This window comes from Manacus candei, unplaced genomic scaffold, assembly GCF_025592945.1.
Source record: "Manacus candei isolate 608988 ecotype Guabito, Panama unplaced genomic scaffold, ASM2559294v1 h1tg000025l, whole genome shotgun sequence".
NCBI lineage: Eukaryota > Metazoa > Chordata > Aves > Passeriformes > Pipridae > Manacus > Manacus candei.
This window is the reverse complement of record NW_026138073.1, coordinates 5064602-5089890: the sequence shown is the minus strand read 5'-3', so window position 1 is coordinate 5089890 and position 25289 is coordinate 5064602. Positions and strand designations below refer to the sequence as shown.

At 46.5% G+C, this 25289-nt stretch overlaps 1 protein-coding gene across 3 annotated transcripts in view; it reads right to left on the bottom strand.

Annotated features, from left to right (window-relative positions):
- FRMD4B (FERM domain containing 4B) overlaps positions 1-25289 on the bottom strand; it is an 80040-nt gene that overhangs the window by 40247 nt on the left and 14504 nt on the right. For 2 of the 3 annotated variants that reach the window (XM_051788898.1, XM_051788899.1), the window contains exons 2-6: positions 19566-19631; positions 18857-18951; positions 16730-16822; positions 12348-12432; positions 715-771 (exon numbers count right to left, since the gene is read on the bottom strand). In XM_051788898.1, the coding sequence (XP_051644858.1) occupies positions 715-771; positions 12348-12432; positions 16730-16822; positions 18857-18951; positions 19566-19631 (396 nt within the window). Of the gene's footprint in view, positions 1-714; positions 772-12347; positions 12433-16729; positions 16823-18856; positions 18952-19565; positions 19632-25289 lie in introns of those variants that run through there. The other variant, XM_051788900.1, reaches the window with a different exon arrangement.

Below are 25289 nucleotides of genomic sequence, written 5' to 3'. Positions count from 1 at the left end.
GTCGCTTTTACTGCACAAAAAGCGAAATACAATTCTCTCCCCTGGCCGACCACATCCAGCCAAAGGTCGGCTGTACAGGCAGGTCAGCAGTTGGGAGGAATTGTGCTCACTGGAGATGAAAACAACCGTTCAGGCAGATCAAGCTGCAGCAGCTTTGCTGTGGCACTTTGTCAATGAGAATGCAACGGGGGAAAATACCCCCAATATTTTGAAGGCAGAATTTTATTCCACAGAAAGCAGCACACAATCAGAGTTTAAGTCTGAGTACAACGAAACTTGATTAACGAGGGAAAACTGACACTGTATATTTCAACATAACAGAGGTATCAAAACCATATGCTCTGAAAGGAAGATTCACAGGCATAATGTAGCAGATTTAGCTACAGCAATTACTCTTTTCTTCCCGGATCTCTGGAATGTATTTAAATTAGAATAAGTGATAAATTGAATGGAAACCTGCCCAAATAAACGAGTTCCCTTGCTGAGTTCTTCCTCTTTCAATGTAAAATTCCTCAGATAAATATTTCCCTCACTTGCCTACGAGAAAAAAAAAACAACTCCCAAGTATTCCAGCTTTCCCCCCACGGCTGCAGAGGCCATAAACAACCCTGCGGGGTCTCGTCCGTATGGAGAGGAGAGGGAAAACACAAGGCAGGAGGAATGCGCTGATCCAAAGGCAGCCCGAGGGAGCGGTCCAGGGGCAGAGACACTCACCTGCAGCACCAGGGCGGCCAACTTGAAGACGGTCTCGCTCTCCACTTCGATCTGCCCCTGTGCGGAGAGAGCAGAGCGTGAGCCGGGAGCGCCCGCACCGCCCCGGGGAGGGAGCAGGGGAGGAGGGGGCACGGCGGAGGCGGTGCCGGCTCTCGGTGCCAGACCGGCCCCGGCACGGCCGCTCCCTCCCCGTGTCCCCTCCGCCGCCACCGCGACACAGCCCGTCCTCCCCAGCCCTGCCCTCGGCGCGTTTGCTTTACACATCTTGCCCTCACTGCATTTCGCCGGATGCTGCTCTGTGTTGCTGCATCCGATCTCGGCAGGGACCCGGTCCGCACACTGCCAACCCCTGCCACGCAGCAACGAAGGTATTTTAAGGGCTCGAAGTATACACACCTGCCTCAGGGCAAGGTCCACAGTTCACGAAATCACAGAATGGTTTTGGAAGGGACCTTAAAAGCTCATCTTGTTCCAACCCCCCCCCCCCGATACGGGCAGGGACACCTTCCACTAGACCAGGTTGCTCAAAGCCCCACCCAAACTGGCCTCAGACATGTCCAGGGATGGGACATGGCAAATAAATGGTTGGATGGCACCCAGAAGCACACATCAGCTTGACAGGTATCAGTATTTGACAAGATCTAAACCCCTCACTTGGTCTAGAAGAAAAGGCACTTCCCAGGTCAATGCTCTCCAAATCGTGGCAGTTGGGCTTGGGTGTAGCACAGCTATCCAGTGTGACAGCCATGTGCCAGCCAGGAGAACGCCAAAAAACTGCATTTACTTCTTGGTAAAGAGTTTTATTGCTTATAGTTTTAGGACAATTAATTTTTTTGTTGTGATGGTGGTACACAGCCCTCCGATGCTGACTAAGCATAACTAAGCTTCCTTTGCCCCACTCAATCTGGATCTGACAGCCTTCAGTTCTTCCAAGTCCGCTGGAGTTGTAAAGCAATGTTCCAGCGTGGACTCTCATGCTGGAAATCTCCTGTGCCTTGACCTTGCTCCAAAACCAGTCCTGCCCTGACAGCACCATGCACTCAATACCACCAGAAGTACCAAAACATCAAAACTACACAAGGATCCTTTTTTTTTTTAACTGCTTGCAAGCTTAAGTGCAAGCTTTCAAACTTAGTTTCTTACCAGCAAAAACCTGGGTGTTGGTTCTATTCTGGGACCAGCAATAACACTGGAAGGCTAAAGGAGATGCACTGACAGTTGGACTTGGGTTGTCAAAGCCACCCTTTACACTCCTACATCCTGCAAATGGTGCGTGAAGAACAAAACTGACCCCACAAACACAGATTTTTCTTATTGACCTTCTGCAAGTGAAGATAGTGTCATGATGCCTGTCTCCTGCCACTGAGATCCCAACACATCCTTTGTCCCCAGGATCCGTTTGCTGTATGAGGAGACAAAGCAGACTGAAAGCTGAAATAATGCCAAAACCAGGGTAGCAGGAAGATCTACAGAATTACATACAGATACACAAAATGACATCTCAAAATATATTGGGGCACATCTGGAGCTGAGCTAATTTACCACAGCTGCAGGTCTGGCCCACAGAGACTAAATTCAAGAGTGAACAAACAAATAATTCAATTTTCATGGAAAGGAAGTTTTTTTGCCAGCTTTGTCAATAAAACATTCCAGCAGCAGTGCTCCCCCAGGCTTCTCCAACAGGCAGACCAAGAGCAATTTCCCCTTCCCAACAGGTGTGGCAACAGCTATGCAGGAGTAACCTCCAAAGCATTCCCAGATATATTGTATTAGAAGAGAAGGAGGGGCACATCACAAGTTAAGAGAAAAAGGAATAGCTTGAAGTTCATCCTTCCTTCAGATCTCTTTCATGTTGATGCTTAAGAAAAGAGGCAAGATCTCTTCACGTAGGTGCAATTTTAAGGCACTTTGCTACTTCCAGGTCTGTATCAGGTTAGTCTTTGTCATGCACATCTGAGCTGGTTTTTTTAAAGCTTCTCCTCAAACAGCCTCTGAAGCCAACTATGGTGGGGGGAGGATTACAGGAGATCAGGTCATCCAGGCACCGTGTGCTCCTGCACCAGCAGGCAGGGAACTCAGACATGACAAAATGCCATCACAGGGAACCTCAGCTAAGCAGGAAAGATGGGATCTGGCTCAGTAAAGCTGTCTGGGGAACCACAAAATCAGGGAAAACAGGGCCAGAAGGGCCCTTAAAAGCTGATCAAGACCATCTCCCTGCCCCAAGGCAGAATCAGCTACATGTGGCTCATCACATTCTAAGCCTACAAGAAACTCAAGGAGATTTAACTCCAAAGCCCTCTCCGATTTGTTGCTGGCTCCCAGATTACCTTGGTGGCACTCGACGAGCTGCTGCAGCAGTGAGTCCCTGCTGACCCACAGCAATAGCTCCTGCTGGCCTTACTGGGCTGTTTGGGACTTAAAAACCAAGCACCTCCTTACTTTTCATCTTCAAAGCACCTCACAGCCATTATCTAATTAGCAATAGTAATTACGAGGCTGCTCTTTACTCCTTCCTAGATACCAGGGTTAAGAAACTCTGGTCACTTTACTGGCTGCTATGGCATTGCTAGAAGTGTTACAGTGATCCCACAAACCACTTCATACAGGGTTTTAGGAGACCAAAGGGAGGCTGAAGGGGGACTGACTTCTCCAGGTGGTGAAGTTTCAGTCTTTGCTTTCAGAGTGAGGGATTTGTTGTGCCAAAGCAGTTTTGAAGGCATTTGCTTAGAAGCTGTAGAGGAGTGAACAGGTAAGTGGGTCCTCCCTAACATGACCTCTTTCAAGGATGCTGCAGGTGTCTTGACCAAGCAAAGGAGACAAACAGGATGCCCCAGGTGCAGGGCTGCCACCATGTCTCTCCAGCTGTTGCAAACCTCAGAACAGGGTGGACCAGCTCTAATTGTTATCCTGTATCACCATACCATAATAGTGGCTAGAGACTGGGGCCGCTCTTGAGTGAGGCTCAGTGCCAAAAAAAACCCCCAAAGAGCAATAAGGAGAACACCTGCCCTTTGAAGGGGCTAAAAATCACAGAAGAAAGGATGCAGGGAGATGAAGGGATTGCCCTGAAGTCCCACAGTAGCTAAGTAGCAGAGCAAGGATTTGAAGCAAAGGATCCAAAGCCCAGCTCAGCCTTTATCTGACAGACTAATGCTTTACAAGTGACAGTCTCTTGGACAATTCCCTCTGAGCCTGGAATTATTTTTCATCATAATATAACGTTATTTGCCATCTGGCTCCCCAATTGGCCATTGCTCTAATGTAATCCAGCCCTGCCCTGGGCTCTCACGGAGTTTGGACAGCCCTTGGCTTGACACAAATCCATGCAGCTATACATGTCACTCTGGAGTGCAGGACCATGACTCTTCCCACTCAGGCAATATTTTGATTTTATAATCATCCTCCAGCCTGGAGGCTGGCAGATGGGGGTTTCTGTTTTAGTATCACTTTATCAGCAAGGTCAGATTTCAAAAATAGATGAGGAAAATGGCTGTAAGAAGATTCATTTGCAATCCCTGCAATCACCAGGGTAATTCAAGCAGAGACTTCAGTGAGCAAGTGGGGGGCCCTGAGAGCCAGGGCAGTGAGTGCTCCCATGGCTGTGTGTCAAGACTGAAGATGGAAGGTTTTCCTAGATTTATCCCAAGTGGGAACAAGGTCACTAGCATGAGGTTAAGTAGATGCATGTAATTCAGATAATGGAATCTGAGTCTTCTACATTTGAGATGTAAATAAGTTTAAACAGACTAGCGGGTGCAGCTCCAGGGAGGGGATGAAACTGATATTTTTCAATTAGAGTTTGCACAGGGACCAATCATTTTAACCAGAGAGACAGATTCAGCCCCCTGTGTAGCTCCTCCAAAAAGCCACTGGCTTAACTAAACACTGCATTTGGTCCAGCAGATTCAAGTGGTGGCTTTTGTAATGCTGACAAACAGCAGACTAATAAAAGGTTGTAGCAGGTGTCCAAACTGGGTGGCAATTACTGTAGAGCAGGAGTAGGTCACTATCTCAGCAGCTGGTAAAGACCAGCTCACCCTTCAGGGCCCACAGGCAGAATTTAGTCCCCAGTTCAGAGAGGAGCTCAAGTCTTTTGCTGCACAGACACAGACTTAGAATGTGATAAAAATCACAAGCTTGGTCATGAATAGAGCAGTGAACCCTCATTACACACAGCAACAACACTAGAATTTACTGCCATAGAGATACAGGTCTGAAATCCTGATGAAAACTCAGATCAAGAGTGACAATAGTCAGATGAGCATTAACTGTGCTAAGCAAATCTTTAGGCTTTAAACTCAGATTAAAGCAGATTTAAAAAAATAAGCAACACACAGGAACTGTCAACTTTAACCCTTTACAGCCAGAGCAAGAAGTGAAAGTGGATGTGGTTTATTCAGACCACACATAACCTCCACAGGTTAAAAGAGTGACAACAAAAACATTTCACAGGAAGATTTGAGAACTGAGATACCAACACACCTGTTCCCTCAAACCAATCCCTTTAAAAATTTCTATTAACCAAAGACACCCCCAAATATGCACATACTATGATTGAATAGCCTCGAGACAGCCACAATATTGAATACAATTACCTGTGATTACTGGGAGGTGATTTAAAAAAAAGCTGAAAGAAGGGTGCAATTAGTCAGAGGGAAAAGAAAGGACCCAAATGTCTGCAACGAGGTGTTCAAATGGAGGGAGGCAATTAGCTGGGTGTGGACCCAGCACAAGTGAACAAAGCCGTGCCAGCACCGAGTGCCCTCGCCCAGCACGGTGGCGACCTCCCAGCAGGCATCCAGTATCCCTGTGTGTGCTGGCAGCCGGAGGATGGGAGGGCAGGTCCCAGCAGTGCAGGAAGCTCAGCAGCTGTTCGGTGTTTAAGGGTTTTTTTGACAGGCTGGAGCGGGGAGTGGGTGTTGGCCACAACCTGTTACACGGCACAAGCCGAGCAGCTCAGGAGGAACTAGGTCAGGCAGATCCAACAACTCACCCTGTCAGAGTGGCTGTGCCGGGTAATTACCGTACAGAGACAAACACTGGCTGCACATGGATAACCTCCAACCTTAAACTGCCTGTCCTAATTACTGGCATTCACACCTACGTCTCAGTCCTGGTGGTGTCATCTGCTGTTCACAACCCATTCCCTCCTCCAAGCTTTGCTGAGCATCTTAACTGGGACTCATTTCCCAAGAGCAGAAACACCGGGCTGAGAAAAAGCACAGCAAAGAAAGTGTCTGCTTCCAAACCCATAGGGAAGTAAAGCAAAGCACTAAACCAGCAGGAGATGTGGAATATGAGCTGTTACAGGAGCAAACTGAAGCCTGAAGGGCACTTCAGATTTCCACTCGTGCTGCATTTCCCCTAAGGACACTGCAGCCTGGGTGGCTCAGGAGCCTTCACAGCTGCTTCACAGCATTTAGATGGTCCATGATGTCTGAATTTCGTCCATGGAATCCCACGGCCCTTTCTACCCAAAACAAGTGAGTGCAGCCTGAGACCGAATGCAGCTCAGTTCATGTGCAGTGACCGACACAGCTCTTTCCTGGCAGGACCTGCTGCTCCCAACTCAGAGGCTTGGGCCAACCCCCTCCCCCCCAAAAAAAAATAGCTGTTAGTGCCTCATGGTGAGGAGCAGCTTCAGGTTTCTCTGTTACACCCTTTATTTTGCTGTCTCTGCCAGCCATCCCATCCATCTCCCTTTGCCTTTTGTGCCTCAGCCAACACTTAGGTGAAACTCCAGAGACAGCAGCAGCTACTTCGAGAGTCGTCTGCACAGTTCAGTGCAACAGGAACACATTTACTGCCACTTTTTTCATTAATATAAGAGTAAAAGCAGAGAATGGGGAAAGACATAAAGACTTCCCTGTTTGCCAGCCAGGGGATATAGCAAGTGTCATTAGACTTAACATTTAATCAGTCTTTTGCTTTCCTACTCCAACACACACCAAAACTGAACTGGCTGAGCTGTCACAGCATCTTTAGTCTGTGGCCAAGAGATCAAAGGTGCAGAACTCTCCATGGCAATTAACCCAGTAGTTAGACCCAGGAGGAGGTGACTACATAAGAGACGTGAGGTACGAAACCTTGGCTGCAAACCAACTGAATCTTCATATGCAATGGGCCAGCTGGGACACAACATACACCTCCCTCAACAAGAGCCTCACAGGTCCCTGGGACACCATCACCCTTTACAGCAGACGGCCTTGGACCAACCTCAGCCCCTCTCAGGAGTCCCTTTACTGTACCCACACCACAGCCAAGTCCCTCCCTGAGCCACCAGCACAGCCCCATGTGAGGTCTCTTGGGGTAATGAGTGGGGAGTTCCATGGAGATCTGCCAGTTCACATCAGCATGGGGTCCTGCCTCCTCCTCCTGTCACGTTCTGTACACAGGCACAACCACACTCCATCTTTCTCATCCGCTGACAAGCTGCTGGGGAGGTTGGGCCAAGGAGGTGGCTGCCATGCCAGCATTCATGGGAGATGACAGCCCTGAAGGAGCAGAAGCCAACTGGTCCTGCTGAACCTCATCCTGGGCTTTACATGTGCTGAACAGCAAATTCAGGCAATGGACAGCACCTATTTAATAGCCTTGGCTAGGATCAGACTACACCATGTTACAGGGCTGAATGGGAACGTTCCCCTCTCCCATGAGATGGGGGAGAATTAGGAAATATCTGTTATAAAGCTTTCGAGAGCTCTCTGATATATGACCACTTCGCTCCCCACGAGCTGGAAACCAGCCAGACTTTATACTCACACCAGGGGTCTGTTTCAACAGCTCTTCTTGGTAAGCACTGGTCTTTAGGCTGCCAAGTGCTCACAAGCATTGCTGTTCATGGAGCTATCACATTTACAGACTCCTCCAAAAACTTCCAAACTTCCATTTCCTTTAACGTTTCTCTTTTTTTTTTTTTTTTCCAAAGCCATTCTTACAAGTCCTTGAAACAAATGGGAAATTAAATAAACCCCCCAACACCCAGATATACAGAGGAAAAGGGGAACACAGCCAACTTGACCAAGATCTTCGTTTACAGAACATATTTTAAGGACTGGCAAAGAGTCAACTGCAGAGCTATAAGGAGGTTAGCTCTAATGCATAATAAACTTGACAGTGCTTTGCTGGCCAAGTAGGGTGTTATTTTTCCAAACTTGGCTGTTTCAAAAGAAGAAAAGGCTAATTTATCTTTCCAAATTTATCATCAACATGTGCGTGACCAGTTCTGACCCACCTCCTTTAAAGTATCCCAGCTATGGTCATGGGCTGTGCAATAACACACTGAACACGTTACAAAGCTCCCTGTGCAAACACATCCATTCTGAGATACCCATTTCACATGGAACCAAGCGCCAGGCTTTCACTCCTTTAAATTCCAGGTTTCAGATAGCTATAAATCTTAACCCAGCTTCTTAGAGTCAGTGACAGAGGAGAAAGCTTTTCAGTTGAAGTTGTCACCACTGAAGGTTTTTGGGCAGTGGTTTTCAAAGCCTTGGAAAAGAGAGGCGTGTAAGAAAACAGAGCCCAGACGTACACAAAGCTTACTTCTAGCCTTTCCCTTCTCCCAAAATACACCTGACAAATGAGTTTTTAACTAAGTCACTGGGAGGCCCTTCCACAGACCTGGAGATCTAATTTTCACCAGCTCCCACCTCCCGCTCAGTGGCCCAGGCTTTTCCTGGCACTCCTGAGCATGGATGCTGGAGAGCAGGAGCAGGCAGCTGGCTGGACCACACAGGACAGAGAGCCTGGGGGACTGCAGCACCAGACCAGGGGGGAAAAAAATGGGCAGCTCAATATAAAAGAAGGCAGGGCAAGAGCTGTGGCAGCATTTGCAGTGTTGGCTGCAGGCCAAGTCAGTGCACGCACCAGTGGTGAGGAGGCACCGGGTGCTCTGCAAGTGCAACAGCAAGTGCTGCATTCAGTTCACACAGAAGGAGACTTCACAAAAGTAAAAATGAGGTCTCAGCCCTCTTGTGCCTTCAGCACAGGGGTCTCCCTCGGCTCCTCAGCTGCTTGTAGGCAGAGGAGACCACAAGGAGAACAGCACAGGTCACAGTGGATGCACAAACCTGGCACGTGCCAGCAAAGGTCCCAGAGGCACAAAGGAGCTTTGACTGTATGGAAGAGCACGGAGGTGGGGGAGTGGGTGGGGAGTAGAAAGAAATACATTTTTGGCAGCTGAGATTTTATTGTCTATCTTGTCCCTTCCTTGCCAAAATGTCTACAGAGATTGCAAAATGCACAAGTCCCAGATTCCTTCAAGTCCTGGCAGAGTAAAGCAGTACCTGATTCGCAGAAAGGAGCAGAGAGATTTGCAAGAAGGAATGTGGGGTTGAAAGGTGAGGAAGTGTGGCTGTGCACTGTGACTTTCACCCTTGTCAGAGCTGTCATGCAGATTTTTATTCATATTTTGTAATATATTATATAATTGATAATACTGTTAATATGGTATACTATTTATTCTAAATTTGTATTCATCTGGGAGCAAAACCTCTCTGGAGTCATCTGGGGCAAGATGGCCAGCACACACTGCCCAGCAGCTCCAGCCTAACCCGAGAGATGCCCAACTTCCAGTAGGGAGATGCCATTCTCTTTGATTAGATAGAGTCACTTACAGGATTTCAACCTTGTAAGGCATGGATAAATCCCCTCCACAGGAGGGACTGGCATGGAGCTTCACCAACGTGCTGGCTGTGCTCCCCCAAGCCTTCATCTGACTCTCCTGGTGTGTCCTGTGTGCCAGCAAGACCACTGACAGGATGCCCATGTCACATGCAGGGTATCACCACCCTGCCCCCCCTCTGCTCAGAAAAACATCATTGTCCTTTAAAGCACAGAAGCCATGGAAGCACAGGTACCCACACACTGCTGTGCTGTCAACACGTGCCAGCACTCAGGAATGTCAGAAGAGCACTCAAGCATCAGGCATTTGCACCACCCTGGATTTGGGCTTCCCCTATGGGGGAAAGCTGCTGTGAAAACTTTGGAAACACCTTTGTGAAAGCAGAAAACATGACTGACTTTTAAGCAATCTTATCCACGCAGGTCTTAGCACACCCCAGGTATTGCAGCATCTATCCTGAGCCACATTCCTGGCCCACACGGAGCAGAGGCTTTGTGCAGAGATCCAGGTTAGGATATTGCCCTGGCAGGGCATCCTCCAGCACTGCCAGTAAACTGGGGAGCACTCCCAAGCACAGGGCTGGGTGTGGGTTCCTGCTTTTTGACACTCTGGGGTTTCCTCACTCCATGAATGCAGCAAGGAAAAGAGAGAGAGGGGAAAAAAAAAGAAAATAAAGCCAAGCTGAGGCAGGTCTAACCTCATGGAGCTGGATTAATGACTGAGAAATGCCAGGGAACTTTCCTTGCTGTCATCAGTGAGCATCAGCCACCGGCTCCACGGAGCTGGGCATCTGCTCATTTTCGGACACTGCTCATCCTGTGGCTCCTTCCCTGCAGCACAAGGGAGATGGCAGCACCACGGGAGAGGACACACTGTGCAAGCACATCTGAGGGGCCTTTGTGTATCCTCTTGCCCACATCCCATGGCTTAAGGATGAGGACTGCTCCCATGTGCTCTTCGTGCACTACTTGAAACCTAGAGACTGACAGTAAGTTTGACAAGTAGGAGAGAATATCTTTATGAGACCTAATTTGAAGGTTAAAAGCCACTGAACCAAATGTATCTTGGAAGTAGACGAACTGGATTCTGCTGAAGGAGCCACAGGTTTAAGCACAGCCACCCAGCACAGAGAGGACTGCAGGCAGAGCCAGGGCTCCCAGCTTTCCCTACGTGCTGAGTCACCTGGCACTGCCCACAGAGCTCCTTCTCTCAGGAGGAAGTGATGCTCCTCATCCCTATGCTGCCCACAGAAACTGGACACAAGAGTAAACCCTCTGTTTCTGGTAGTTTTGCTTGCAGGAATGGGGAAGTCACACTTAGGGTTGCTACAATTAGAGCTTGTACCTTGCAAGCCATGGGGGGAAACATGAGCCAGCCTTCCTTCAAACCACTCCCAGATCCCAAAGCCATGAACTCCACTGGATGATGCACAGTCTGCTGACTGCCTTACTCAGTGCACCATCAGTGCTTCAGGTGCTATCAGCATTTCAGTGCAGTGATATGAGGTTATGCTGCCTGAATAATCATATTTACCCATCCCAAAAGTGATTTCTCATTGGTTGGATGACATACTTGTCTATGAGCAGTGAGGGCAATTTTTTTAATGCTTCTCTTCTCCTTTGCTCTCTCTTATGCTTTATGTATACACATAAACACTTAATATTTTTCAATATTAAATGCAGTATTGGTATTCAACAGCAATGGAATTTTTCACATTCTATCCCCAAACCAGAGCCATTTTCCAATTCCAGAATCATTTGTGCTGTCTGTCTAGTTAAACTTCCCTGGTTTTCCCTGAAAGGATGCCTACAAGTTGCCAAACCCCTTCATTTTAAGTGGCAGATATGTCAAGTGGAAATTTGCTTTTTAATAACCTTAACCAGTGAGGCCCCAAGTTCTTGGAGCACCTTTAAAACTTTAGCATGTTGTAAAAAGGCACCAATTTCCTCCACTCTTCCAGAAAGCAATTCCTGTACAAAGCACAGTCACAACTTTGCCATTAACCACTTTCACATCAGGTTTCTGGCCTCACCGTAAAATAATAAATACTGGATACTGAATAAGAATCCTCTAAAACATGAAGCATATTAAAGGTGAAAACTTTGGCTGGCTACATCGAGCTCCACCACCAGCCAGTGATACAGGATTGCTTTCCAAGGAAAGGTTGTAAGAACCAAGTGACCCTTTTAGACTGATTGAACCATGAGTGAAATAAAAAAAAAAAAGAAGAAGGGTACCAGATGCTTGAGTTTGACATTAACTGAAAAATCGTGGAGTAAAGTTCATTGAACTGCAGCTGTAGGGGCATGGCAAAGGTGGCTGCCACACCACTCTTTTTTCAGACCAAGATGTATCTGCAGCAAATCAACCTTATTTTTTAAGATTTTGCTTGCCATATCATGAGGTAACTAATAAAAATATGTTTTTTACCAATTTGAACATTTTAAGAAACAGGGGAAGATTCTTAACCAGAGAGTAAATACAGAAAGTATTTTAATAACTAGTTGTGATTGCTACTTCACAGGATTTACTATTACTTTACTACCTAACTGAATTAAGGCAGGAAATAAGGGACCAAATCCACAACATAGGACGTTCCTCATGGGTTTTTTCTTCTTAAAGACAAGTTTGACTCTAGATCAGTAGAGAGATGCTTGACTTGAGTGTTTGCTATGCAGGCTGTAGGAAGATGTGCCACTGAGCAGAGCCTACCTGCAAAGTTACAACTCAGATTTCAAGCAACTTAAAAATTTTTGAGTGTTTAAGACTCATTCTAACGCAGTGAGCAAACAGTGGGGGGGCTGTGAAAACAGGACCAGGAAATCATCATCATCCTTATCCATTTGCTTGAATCAGTGTTTAAGTGAAAGAGGAGAGTCAGCACACTATTTTAATACTTCAGTAAGATCTATAAATCAAACACAGTTCCTACCAAGTGTAGGTGGTGGAGGAGCAATGAAAGGGAGACGCACAACAAGGAGCTCTGAAGGACACTCAGCCTTACCTGGTGTACACATGACTTGGCATTCAGAAAAAACAGCTCTACTGTAGTTTTGTCCTTGAGAAAGGAAATGCTTTCAATGTAGAACCTGAAAATTAAAAACAAAACAAAAAAGAAACCAACTCTCAGTTGCTTTCTTGAATAGGTTTCATCTTCCTCCCAAGTCACTTTATTTCCTCAGTGTTTTGTTCTCTAGCAATAAAATAGCACAGAGGAACTATGAGCTACTGCACTTAATTTCCGGCCTGTTAGGAGAGAACAGCAGAAAATCACAGGCTGATAGCACACAGGGAACAGCAACTCCTGGTTCAATAGATCCTGGATATCTGATGACTTTTCAAATGAGATGAGAGTTCTGTCTAACGCTAAAGGAGCAAAGCCCATCCCTCCTATGCAGATAAAGCCACAGCAGTGGGAAAGATTAACTCCAAACAAGGTGGGAAAGCCAGCCTAGCACTTTGCTGGAGGAGAGGGGCTGGCATCCTTGCAGGACCATCTTCCTTTCAGGAGGAAAGAGCAGAGATGTTAATGAGAGCCATTAACCTTGCTCCAAGCAAGCAGGGAAAGGCAAAAAAATCACGAGGAATGCTTTTGGGTCAGCTTGATCCATCCTACTGGCAATGGGAGCCCCAAAACCAGGGGCTTACATGGAAGGGCTGCAACTGGCTCAGCCTTAAAGACACTACTCTGCTCAGCACTCACTGCCTTGGTGCTCACTGCCCTCCTCCCAGCCACAGCTTCCTCTTTCCAGATCATGGGTCAATCACAGAAGCACAAACCAAAGTGATCCCAACCAAACTGCTGGTTACTCTGGCCTAGCCAAGGTTGGCAAATGGGTCCCCAGTTTGTTACAGAGCTACACCAAACATCACCTATTTTGCTGCTGGCAAAATCACACACAACCTGCCCGTGCGCTTCTGTGACTCACTCGGGGCATCAAACCCAGCAGTGCTGAGGTGCATTAAATGGCGCAGAGAAAACACATCTATAATTTGAGGAGCATGGAACTGCCAAGTCAGTTTAAAGAGAGACAAATTTGTGTGAAGGTGGTCCTGTCAATCCTCCACCCCAAGGCTATTCAATGCCTTGCCCTTGATAGCAGGAGGGTTGGATGGCCAACACAGGGCACACAGCCCACTGTGTGAATCAGAAGCAGGTCAAACCCTCCTGCAGCCCCGTGGTGTTCTTAAGGCTCCTCACAGCCTCAGGCTCCAGCCACTGATCTCCTGGCATGGATGCTTTGCAAGACATTGGAAGAAGCCCACAGCAGCAGCACGGACCATGTGGTAGGGAGCAGTGAAGCTGGGACCTGCCACATGTGTTAGGAATGTTTGCAGTGTTTATGCTGTGGCTTAAGAAGAGTGATACAATAGTAATTGTTTTAATGTTTCACATTCCTACAACATGTTCCATCTAATTAATTTTAAAGCACTTTCCAGAATGCCTCTGAAGATAATTTACCCATTTTACAGGCATGCAGCCTGTCCAAGGGGCAGACCTGAGGCCAGCAGCCTGCCTCAGACATTTGAAAGGCTACTTTACCTTTCCATGACTCACCTTTCCACATGAACTCTTGGAGCCTCAGGTATTTCCACCCTCTCTTGATCACACCTGATATATTTTTTTCCAACAGCTTTGCTAAATTTTACTTTAAACACCCTTGAGTGTTCCTCTCCAGAAATGCAGAGCAGAGGGCAGGATCCTCACCCTTCATCCTTTCCCATCCTGCTGCCAGACCAGCCCTTCACAGTGTGGACCTTCCTCAGCCTGCTAAAGCCTCTCTCCCTCCACTGCACCAGAACGTGATTTTCCTCAACTAACGACCTCATTTGCACTTGCAGTTTCTTTCAAACAGAGTCAGACATGGCTGATTTACCCTCAGAAGCAGGACAGTACCCCTGGCTCTGAAGAGAGGCAGCTCCCAGTCACTGCTGGTACAGAGCAAGAGCCTGTAGGATCTATGGATTTAGGAAGAGGGCCATGGGGGGCACTGCCCCCTGCCCCAACCATGTCCCTGTGCTCTATTTCCTCCATGGTACAAGCTGTACATTCTTATCACCCAATACAGATGGGGAACACTGGACCACAGAGATAAGGATGTTCAGGGGATGACAGGCATGTTTGGGAACACCATAAAGCGTACGTCCTGCTTTTATTTCCAAAGCTGTCAGCATCCTTGAAACTAGAATGACGCTTCTGTAAGTCCTACATCTGCATTACAGAGCCCTTCAGCTGTGTGTACCATAGGACAGCTTCCGTGACTGGATTGAGTTTCTGCCAGCTGACAATAATTAAAAGCCTCAAAGGATTATCACATAGTTCCTCATGAAACAGCAAAAGCTCAGGGATGAGAAGTGATGAAGAAAAAGAGGGTCATAACCAGGAATCTGGGGATTCCCCTATTTCCAGTTATGCTCTGGAAACTGTCCAGTGCAGTGTCAAAAGATGCTGGGAACTGATGCTGCTGCACATTTGCCACCGGTCAGGAGAACAGCAGCTCAGTGCCCTGCCTCATTACAGTTGTGTCTCAAACTGAAGCAGTATTCAGTATTTATTCTACTCATGGTTGAGCCGATTTCAGACACTCAGAAGGAATGGATGGCACAGGAGGGCTTGCCCAGGCCAGGGGACACCCTGCCCCTGCAGCAGCACCCAGTGGGGTCACGTTGTGCAGGGCTGGAGCTGATCCAACCCAGGGAACATGTGCCAAGTGCTGGGGCTTCTGCCCACACCCTCCATGCCATTCATCCCACACCCAGCCTTGCTTTTCCGCTCAAGACATGGGCACATTCAGCTGTAAGTGTGTACTTTCAGCTGCTCTCATGGGAGTTTAATTAAGGAATAGGCTATGACAAGGTAAATGTGTTCACACAAGATAAGTGTCTGAACTAACCACCCAGAGCCTTTGCTGAGGAGCAAAGGCCTGGAGTTGCTTCCTTAACCAAAAAGTTGTAATAGAGCAGAGAGCTGCAGGTTTTGAAGTGGCTTTTCTGCTGGAATATCAATTTTCTACTGATCAGGCAGTTTCTGTAGTGCTAATTATTTCTACATCCTCCTTCTCTTTCTGCTCTGCATCTCACTCACTGCTCACCTCCTCGGCTCCTAATTGCTTGGTTTGTATCTCATGACCCCAGAGTAGTCAGGCTTAAAATTTAGCTTCTGGAAGTTGATCTTTCCAAGCCCACTCCTCACACGTGAACTCTTGCCCAGGTCTCTGCACACCCTGTCCTGTCGAGGACCACTGTGCAAGAGAGAGGGCCAAAATAAACTCCATCAGCCAACAGCGTGAATCCCAAACAAAGAAGTGCTCAGGTCACAGGATTGCCTTCACAGCTCTCTTGGGCAGCCACAGGCTTTAGCCTCCCAGATCCTCATCTAACAGTGAATATAGTGAAGAGCCCATCATCTCTTTTAAAATGTTTGTGGTTTTTTTTTTTCTTTCCTATCAGAAAGTGTGGAGGGGAAGAGGAGCTCTGAATGCCATCACAAATCAGCACGTATTCAGCCAAAACAAAGTGCCGCTTGTTTGCCCTGTTCCCTCGATGACCAGGGCATGGGGGATGTGATGAGACAACGGTGCCAATCGACCCAGCTACACAAGAGGCTCTGCCTTGGAAGTGCTTCACATAATTAAGCACACAAGGCATAAATTTCCCGAGATCTGCAAAGCAAATGAGGTCAGTCTGCTCTCATTTTCCTCATAGACTATAAGGAAAACCAAAAACTCCAACAATATTAAGAATATGATTCTTTTCTGCCTGCACAGCTCTGTTTCATAGGACATGGGTTTTTTCAGGCCCTTAACCAGCAGAGCTTTGCCAGCAACAGCCTTAAAGTAATGCAATTACATTGGCCAACATCATCATTTTGTCAGGGATTTCATTCTCTCCTGAGGACTGGTTAAGCTGTGAAAGCAAAGAGCCATCAGCAATCCCTTTCAAGTACAGACAACCCCTAAGTAAATAGAAGGAAAAAACTAAGTATGATTGTTTAAATAAACTGTATTACAATTTAGCACACTTAAAGACAAGTCAAGCAAAGAAGATATTTAAAATATGAGGTTTTGAACAAAACAAAACCAACAACAACAACAAAAAAAAAAAAACAAAAAACAAACAAAAAAACCCCACCAAAAAAACCAACAAAACTCTTGTAATAATGTCCTAGTAACAGTTTAAAAAGTAGCAGGTTCCAACCTACTTTATTTAATAGTTAAATACAAAAGAGAGCAGCACTTATCCAGGACCTAATCTCCTTCTAAAAATAACACTTAGCTTTGACATTTATTTCCTTTATCAAATCTGTAATCAGCTCTTTTAAACAAAAGCCCCTGGTGATAAATAAACCCAAGTGGTAATGTTTTCTTGGTGGAAACAATTACTCACCTAACAGCAAAATACAAAGTTGCCGGCCCTGGTTTCTTGGGCAAGTCATGGTCCAGGACACGATGATCCAGCTGCAGCCAGACACTCTGACCTCTGTGGAAACAGGTTGGGGAGAAGGTGAAAAACTAGGATGGGTGAAACACAGAAATGGGTTCTTAGTGCTCATGTTTAGTCCAGGTGTTACTTTTAAAAGTTCAAGATTCAGCTCCAAAGAAGACAAACATGTCATTAAATTATTTCCTTTTTTTCCTCCTAATTTTCAGATTTTCATACAATTCACTTTTGTTCACAAATGCTCTTTGACTCTCAGTGACTTCCACTGACTTTCTACGTCTAGTGGCAGAAATGGGTCTGATCCTTCTGTTGCATGGAGATGGCTCAGCTCTGCAGTTCCATCCCCACCTCCTCCTATTCTGCCCCTGCCCAACAAACCCCTGTTTCAGGGCAGAGGAGTTTACCAGAGGCACACTCCTTAAACCAGGCAGTTCTCTCTGCAGTGGCTTCTCTGATTGAAATGGGAATCAGCCAGAAAGAAAACAAAAAATCCCCCAAAGGCATTGCCAAGCTGTGGCTGCCCCATCCTTAGAAGTGTTCAAGGCCAGGTTGGACAGGGCTTGGAACAACCTCATCAAGTGTAAGGTGTCCCTGCCCATGGCTGGATTGGAACAAGATGAGCTTTAAGGTCCCTTCCACCTCAAACCAGACTATGATTCAAACCCCAATAACCTCCCTGAGGACTCTGGGGAGCACAGAAACCTGTGGTTGCCCCGAAAGGCTGGCCATGGGTGCCCTCCAGAGGCCACATGCTCCCTTCCAAGCACCCAGCCCTGTGCCATACACCCAAGGCAGACTCTGGAATCCCACTGGTGTTTCTGGGGAAGCCAACAGCTTTTAGGTAATGCCCTGGGCAGCACTTTAAAGCTCACTGGGAAGGAGTGCCAGCAACCAAAAAACTTTTAGAAAAACTTCATGGCAGTTCTTCCAGGGGAAAAAATAAGCCAAGTGCCAACAGCATCCTCAAGGGATTTACAGAAGATCTGGAAGAAAGTATTTTCCAAGAAGTGAAGGGACAAGGATGTGGCAAAAATATTCCAGGGATAGCTCAAGATGAGAGTGGCTGGTAAAAATAACACAGTGTGGGGTCAGGGGCCCAGAGTGAGCAGCTCCCACCAGCTCCAGGAACACCAGCCCTGTCCTCAGGGCCAGTCCTGCACCTGCACGTGGGATCTGCCTTGGCAGGGTGGCCCCAAACATGGCTCTAACATGATCTTTAGGGAAGGCTTTCATCCAGGACTCCAGAAAAAGCAGCAACGGAGAGCAGCAAGAACTAATGTTATTCCCATTAGAGAAGAAGAGGTTTATTTATTTATTAGTGCACAACTCCATGTCCCCACTGCCCAAGCAGCTCTGCTCCAGCTTTTTTGAGGGGAGCCGAAGGTAACTCCTCTGGAGACACTGGCCCTGGGGAGCAGACTCCTGCCTGTGGGTTTTGGTCCTGCACCCAGCAGATGTGGGGAAGCCACGTTTCAGTGCCACGCTGACAGATGAGCCTAAACACCAGCTGGGATTTCAATTAACCCAGCTGACTCTGGGTTCATGCCATGGAAGCAGATCTCCCACAGCACTCTGGAGCTGAGCATCACACCCAGCCCCAGCCAGAGGAAAGCTGTTTATGGGAAGGACTAACATCATATTTTGCTGCTTCTTGGGAAATTTGGGTTTAAAAGACTCAATAAGACATTTGAAATTCAAGTGCAAAGCAAGAGGAACAATTAATTTTGAAAAATCAATGCAAAACTTTTTTGTTGTTACAAAAGGTGAAGAGGAGGAAAGTTGGGGGTGCTCACAAGGGAAATTACCACTGAATCAGTTTTTTCAGTTGTGAAACAAATATGAAAAGTGAAAGCATCAGGAAAATATTTTGCAAGTATTCTCTGGTTTGTGCCCAGAAGATATTTTCCAAATATTTTCTATTTCATGCCTTCCCCTTTCCTCAGCCAAGCACAAGGTAGGAAAATCTTTTTCAAAAAAGTCATTCTTCCATCACACCAAACTGCCATGCTGTCAGAGATAAGGTTTCACATGGCAATAATCACACAGCTGTCTAAAATAAACGAACATACTTACGTATCATCGATAAAGGTTATCCCAAAATACTCCTTTTCTTTCAGGTTGAAGTGTGAGGCCACCAGATCCAGTAACTCCCTAGACAAAAGTTTGGGCTATTGAAAGAATAAAATTCATTTCAGTCCAGGTTTTTCACGTAAAATAAAATTTTTCTCTGCAAATACTGACATTTAAGTACACATGGCCACGTTAAAACCCTGTTGGACAATTCAATACAGAAGTGGCTCCATCAGACTCAGGGTGTCTCTGTGGAGCTGTGTGGAGTACGGAGAGGCAATTCTGTACTTAATCCATGACATTAAACTGAAGGGCACAGGTTTTCCTTTACCTGGGGGAGAAGGCAGCAGCCCAGGCTTTCCTGCACTTACAGCAGGAGAGATTTTTCAATTGAGAAAATACTCTGTATTTGAGAATCGCATGCTTTGGGTTCTGTTATGGGAATAAAACATCCTCAAACCCACAGACTTTTCTTCCCATCTAAACGACCAAAAAAAACCAAAACATCACCACAAGGGGTGTGTTTAATACACTTTACGAATTTTGGTGAAAGCAAAAACTGAATGCAGAACTGATGGCAGATTATTTGTTCACCATGCACAGGGAAACCCTCCTGTTAGTCCAAGTCTGAGGAAGGGCCCATGTGCCTGAGCATGCCTGTTTATTGCACTTCTGTGACTTACTCTAGTACCCTAAAGAGTGAGGTCTGTACCTGAACCAGCAGCTCCAAGTTCCTGTCATCGAGGAGATGCACCTGGCAGTGCCGGCCCTCTGTCATCTGCAAAGACAACAACACAGTCCTGTCAGGAAGGATTCCCAGCTTTCCTGGCTGGCACCAGAACACACACAGCTCGGGGACAAGGACGGTGTGGAGCAAGTGTGTAATCTGCAGGGATAAGGGAATTGACTCTGTACTTGAGCCAAACATCCTTCTCCAAGGACTCAGTCTGGGGAGCTGCCTCAGCACTCTCAGCTCCTCTCAGCTTCAAGCTGGAATTAAGGGTGCTTAGCAGCACTCAGGATCAGATAAAAACAACACAAATGCTGTGAGAATTAAACCTGAGGATGAACCAGCCTGGCCAATACCACAGCTACAAGCAGCAGCCACGGTTGTTTGCTCTGGTGAGGAGCAGATGACCAGGGACCCATGAAACCAAATGTATCCAGGCCTCCCTGCAAATGTATCAGCCCACATTTGGTCCATTGACCTCGTGTCTAGTTGAGATGGAGTCTCTACCAGCACATTAACATTTTCCCCTGGATAACTTCCATGAAGCCTTAGAAGTCATTGCCTCCATAAAATTCCTATATAGGTGCTGCACACGTCCAGAAGGTGCTTGAACTGCATGATTACGAATGAGCTTTGAACCTCTGATGCTATATCTGAACCACCTATTTTGTGTCCCATTTATCTCTTGCAAACAAAGTCTCTTTCTCTCTTTAAGAGGTGAGCAATTCAGAAATAGCTGCACATTATACCCTCTTAATATCTGCCCTTTGAAATCTAATACATTACGATGAAAGCTTCTACATTATTTAATATCTGTTCTATTTCTGGGCCTTCCAGCAGCTTCACTGAGGACCAGCTTTGCAGTGAGGACCAGTCTCTGGGTGAGAGCTGGTGAAGGAAACCTGGCTTTTATATTTATTCTCCCAGTCTCAAAGTAACTCATTTTCCCGACAGCACAAGTTTCTCGTGGATTACAAATTGTGAGCTGCGAGCAGAGGCTGGGGCTGGTTTGCTTAGACAAGGGCTCCCAGAGGGATTTAACAGCAATGTGAATGGTTTCTCCTTTCACATCCCTCTGGCTCGGCAGGGACAGGGCTGAGCTCTAGTGCCACCAGCACCTCTCGTCACCTCCCGCCCTGGCATGGTGCACACCCAAAGCTTACAGAGACTTAAAAATAAATGCAATTTATACATGACTGCAGTATAACTGAGGAGACCTCCCACCTCCCCCCTGCGCTGCCCCCGTTTGATCGCACGGCCGTTTGTGCAGGGCGGGCTGCTGAGACACAGCCGCCTCTGTCACCAGCCAGCCCGTCAGCCCCAAGAACCCAAATTAACAAAGCTTCATTGTTTCAACTAATCGAGTTCATTTAGACCAAAAGCCGAGAGGGAGTGCCCTCCTGAGGAGCTCTGCAAACAGGTCAGAGACGACCCATTTGTGGGCACAACTCTCTCTAGTGTCTGGGAAAAACTGGGCTGCAGCATCTGTGGCACCAGCACTGGCCACGTACAGCACTACTAAATATCACATCACTCACCAGAACAGCAATACTGGTACAAGGACAGTTTGCAGAGCAAGTCTAGTGGAAAGAAATTCCTTCCTTTCCTTTTCTCCCACTGCTATGAACAGGAATTATTACAGAAGTGCCAGATGCAGAGCAACACGTCCTGCACGCAGGAGTGCAGAGCACAGGCTGCATCATCCCGGGACAGCAGTGATGATCTCCATGCAAAAACACAGCTGCACCCCTCGGTGCTGCACCCCGCAGAGGATTCACCCCCCTCATGCCCTGCACTCCCAGCACTTCATCCTTCAGGTTCGGGAAGCAAAGCTGCACCATCCCAATTCCAGCTTTCCAGCACGCTCCCTGAGACTTGTCAGCTCTCCAAACACACCACCTAGAGCCCCTAAATCCATTATGATCCGATCACAGGTCCATTTGTTCCCAGAGCTGAAGGTTTGTCATCACACGCTCGTAACTAAGTCGCACGTTACCATCAATTAATCATTTCATCAGCGCACCCTTCAAGGTGGAGCATATTTCTGGCTCTGACACACTGTTACCAATCTGCCCCTGTTGCGAAGTGTCTGATCCAATAGTGTTTTTAAATCGTTCCCCATCTGTTGCTCTGAGATAGCACGAGGGTTGCCATTATTTAATTGCGAGCTGCTTTAGCTTTCAGCCAGTGAAATCACATTAATCACTTCTGACTGTTTTAATTGCCTCAGTTGTCTGTTGTTAAGTAAAAAAGGTTTCTATTATAGCAAACACATCCACAAAGCCTTGTGCTGAGAAGAAAGGAAGGTAGCTGGGAGGATTAAAACAAAAGAAATATCAAGTATAGTCTCTGCTTCTATTCAGCTGTCCAAGGTAATTGCAAAGCAACTCAAAAGTAATTAAAACTTATGACACCCCTGAAGATAGGCAAGATATAATTATCCCTGATTTTATTGATGACAAAACATAAGGAAACAGCTTAGAAGTCTGATTTACAGATATAGATCCAGACAACACTTAGTACCTGGGACTCCAGGAATCTCATCTCAGAGATCATACAGCCACTTGCCAGAGTACTGGAAAGCTCAGCCAAGAAGAGCAGAAGATGTCAGAGTGCTCAGTGACAAAGTGCCCTGAAATGCCATTGCTGTGACAAACCTACCAGCTCCCACCTGTATCCCCAGAGCTCTGTGTGGCCAGAGGTTCGTGTCACCCCAGGAACACTTCGTCACATGGTGGACATGACAGCAATGTCCAGGGCCATGAAATGCCTGTTGCTGGCTGTAGCCCCAAGAAGAGAGAGGGGCTCTGGAGCTCCTTACCCTTGCTGCTTGCATCCCTCTGCCCCCCCGCCCAGCCTATGCCTGCACACCTGAGAGCTACATCCCTACTCAGATGCCTTCACCTGGGCTGAGGCACAACGTGGGTACTCACTGTGTGGCACCACAGCCTGGCCAAGGGACGCCAATCTGCCAACGTGGTGACCAGCTTTGCATCTGCAGGCTCCAATCCCTAAGTAAAGTGGTGTTAACCCAGACAGTCCAAGCCCTTATCCTCCATCCTGCTGACCCAAGACTTCAGCAACCAGCACCCTGGTTCCCGCAGCTGTGCAGGAGCTCACTCCAGCTATCCACACCCCATTCCTGATGGGGCAGAGAGCACTTCACTTGGCTTACTCCATTCTTACAAACACAATCAGAAGCAAATCACTCCCAATTTCCATCGCAGAGCAGCACAAGCCCATCCTACATCAGGAATGTCGCCCACCAGAGAGGTCCAGGAGACAGCTCTCCCCCCACATGGAGCTGCCCCCCTGTGCAGACAGGGCTCTGATACACAAGGCAGCACTCACATTTCACAAGCCTTTTTTGTACAGGAGGCAGAACCAAAAGCTTCAGAGGCTGTTGCAGCTCCAAGCCCACCTCACAAGCTTTGGAGTGTCAATCCCCTTCCACCAGCCCTGGATGGTCCCAGCACAGTGACACAGAGGTGTGACATGACTGCAGTGCAGCAACACCACACACTCCAGCACAGGTATCAACAGTCAGGTCCCCTCCTCTCACCTGAAGAAGAGCTGGAGAGCTTCATAAAGAGAACTTCATCACCATGCATGCATAAGGATTTTGGCCCTGGAAGAGTGCCTCCAGTTCAGTGACTGCAGACCCTGAGCTCTTGAAGCCAAAGCAGCAAAGGACTCATTTTTAACTCCCCCAGTGACACTGGTGTGATTTATTTCCCCTCAGCACATCCGCTCACAGGCCCGTTTCCTCAGGCTCTGGAAGGGACTCATCCTGGCTCCCTGGCTCTCAGGGCACTGGGTTCCTCAAAGACCCAACACCCTGGAGCCCTTGCTGATACATTTTCTTTCATCTTTAATTCAGGACACCTTGCTAATCTGAACAATGTAATTGATTTTCTATGTGGCTGGACCAATCCATCACTGTCTGGCTCAGTCAAGAGCTGGTGTGAGCAGTCTTGAGATATATATACACGCACACACACATCTGTTTTCAGCTTATTCTCATTGATTTTGCATTGTTTGTACAAATGAATTTCGCTATATTTTAGCAACATGCCCCCAAATTGGTCTTCCTAGCAGTTATTTTTAAAAGCTTTGCTAATACTTAAGCAATTATCCAGTAAAAGAAGCAGCAGCACAAAATTCATGAAGCATCCCTGTATCTCATCTCATTCCCAGTATGAAATTAGCAGAGAGACATTACACAGCCCTATTTTTGGCAAAACCATACTGGATACTGGGTACTTATTGCTTCCCAAAGTCACTTTCGTGCTCTGCACACAAGTAAGCAATAAAAACTCAAAAATGGAGAGGACTGGAAAGGAGACAAACACTGTCCAATGCAGAAGAAGTTACATCAGAATACTACAGCTCTCCTAACTCACAGGCAGTGGGCTGTCAGCAAGAATCTGATTTACCCAAATCTTCAGTAAAAAAGGCAGATAGTGAAGGAAAAGAAACACACAATTCTCAGAATATCCATGTGTGGAAATTAAAGCATAGGTTGAGACTGTGATTCTACACTGCAAATTAACATTATCATAAAGGTTTCATAGAGCTGGAAGAAGTAACATTTTGCCCTCCATTTTTTGTGACAAAAAATAAGAAATCCTCCATCTAAAATCATCGAGGTGGATTTTCTAAAACATCCATCCTTTAAAAAGAAAAAGAAATCAACAAGGCAGAGAGAAAAAAACTACTTCTTGGCTACTTAAACCAATTCCCTATGTTATCCTGAGCCTGAATGTTTATTTGGGAAATAAACCATATGCAGGATATTTATGCTATTTCTCTTGGACAGAAACATCCTCCCTATTCGAAGCTGGTTGTTACATGCAATATTTTTAGACATCCATGTGTGTCATCCAGTTAGGGAAAAAATAAGAAAAAGAAAAGAGTAATTAGACAGGGTGTAAACAGGAAATCTCAAAAAAAAACTTGAGCCAAAAAAAAAAAAGCTGTCAGAATAGCACATCTCCTGAAGGGCAGCTTAGGAATGGGAATCATGAAGGGTTCAAGTCAGAAGCAAACCCTCTAATGTGTTGCTTTTCCCTCCAGGCCAGATTTCTCCTCCCAGAACTGGGCAAGCTACAGAGAAGTCGCTTGGCCATATCTGTCACTGACTTCTATTTTTAAGCCTTTTTTGTTCTAAGAAGGTCTGGAGTCTTCATTCCCAGGGAAAGTCAAAGAAAAACAACAAAAAACCCAAACCAAACAAAAAACAAAAAAAAACAAACAAACAAACAAAAAAAACAAAACAAAAAAACAAAAAAAAAACAAAAAAAAACAAAAAAACAAAAACAAAAACAAACAAACAAACCAACAACAAAAACAAACAAACAAAAACAAACAAACAAACAAAAAACCCCAAACTCTCACAACTCTTTGGACAAAGAAGGAAGGATTCTACATAAGCTGCACATAATTAAGACAAAACTGGGAACTATTTCTACCACTGAAATGCTCAGAGGTCTGTCCATGCCTCCCAGCTGTTCTCAACTGGGGACATGCCATGATTTGGGCTCAGCAGCCCACGATGCACTGATGGGTACAACCAGCTAGCTTAGGTCTGGCCCCTGAACATGCACGGCCTGATCAAAATATGAAATCAGATGCAAGAATGTATTCCAGCATGGAGCTTGCCCTAACTAGGCACATCTCAAGAAAATAAAAGCCTTAGCTTTTCCT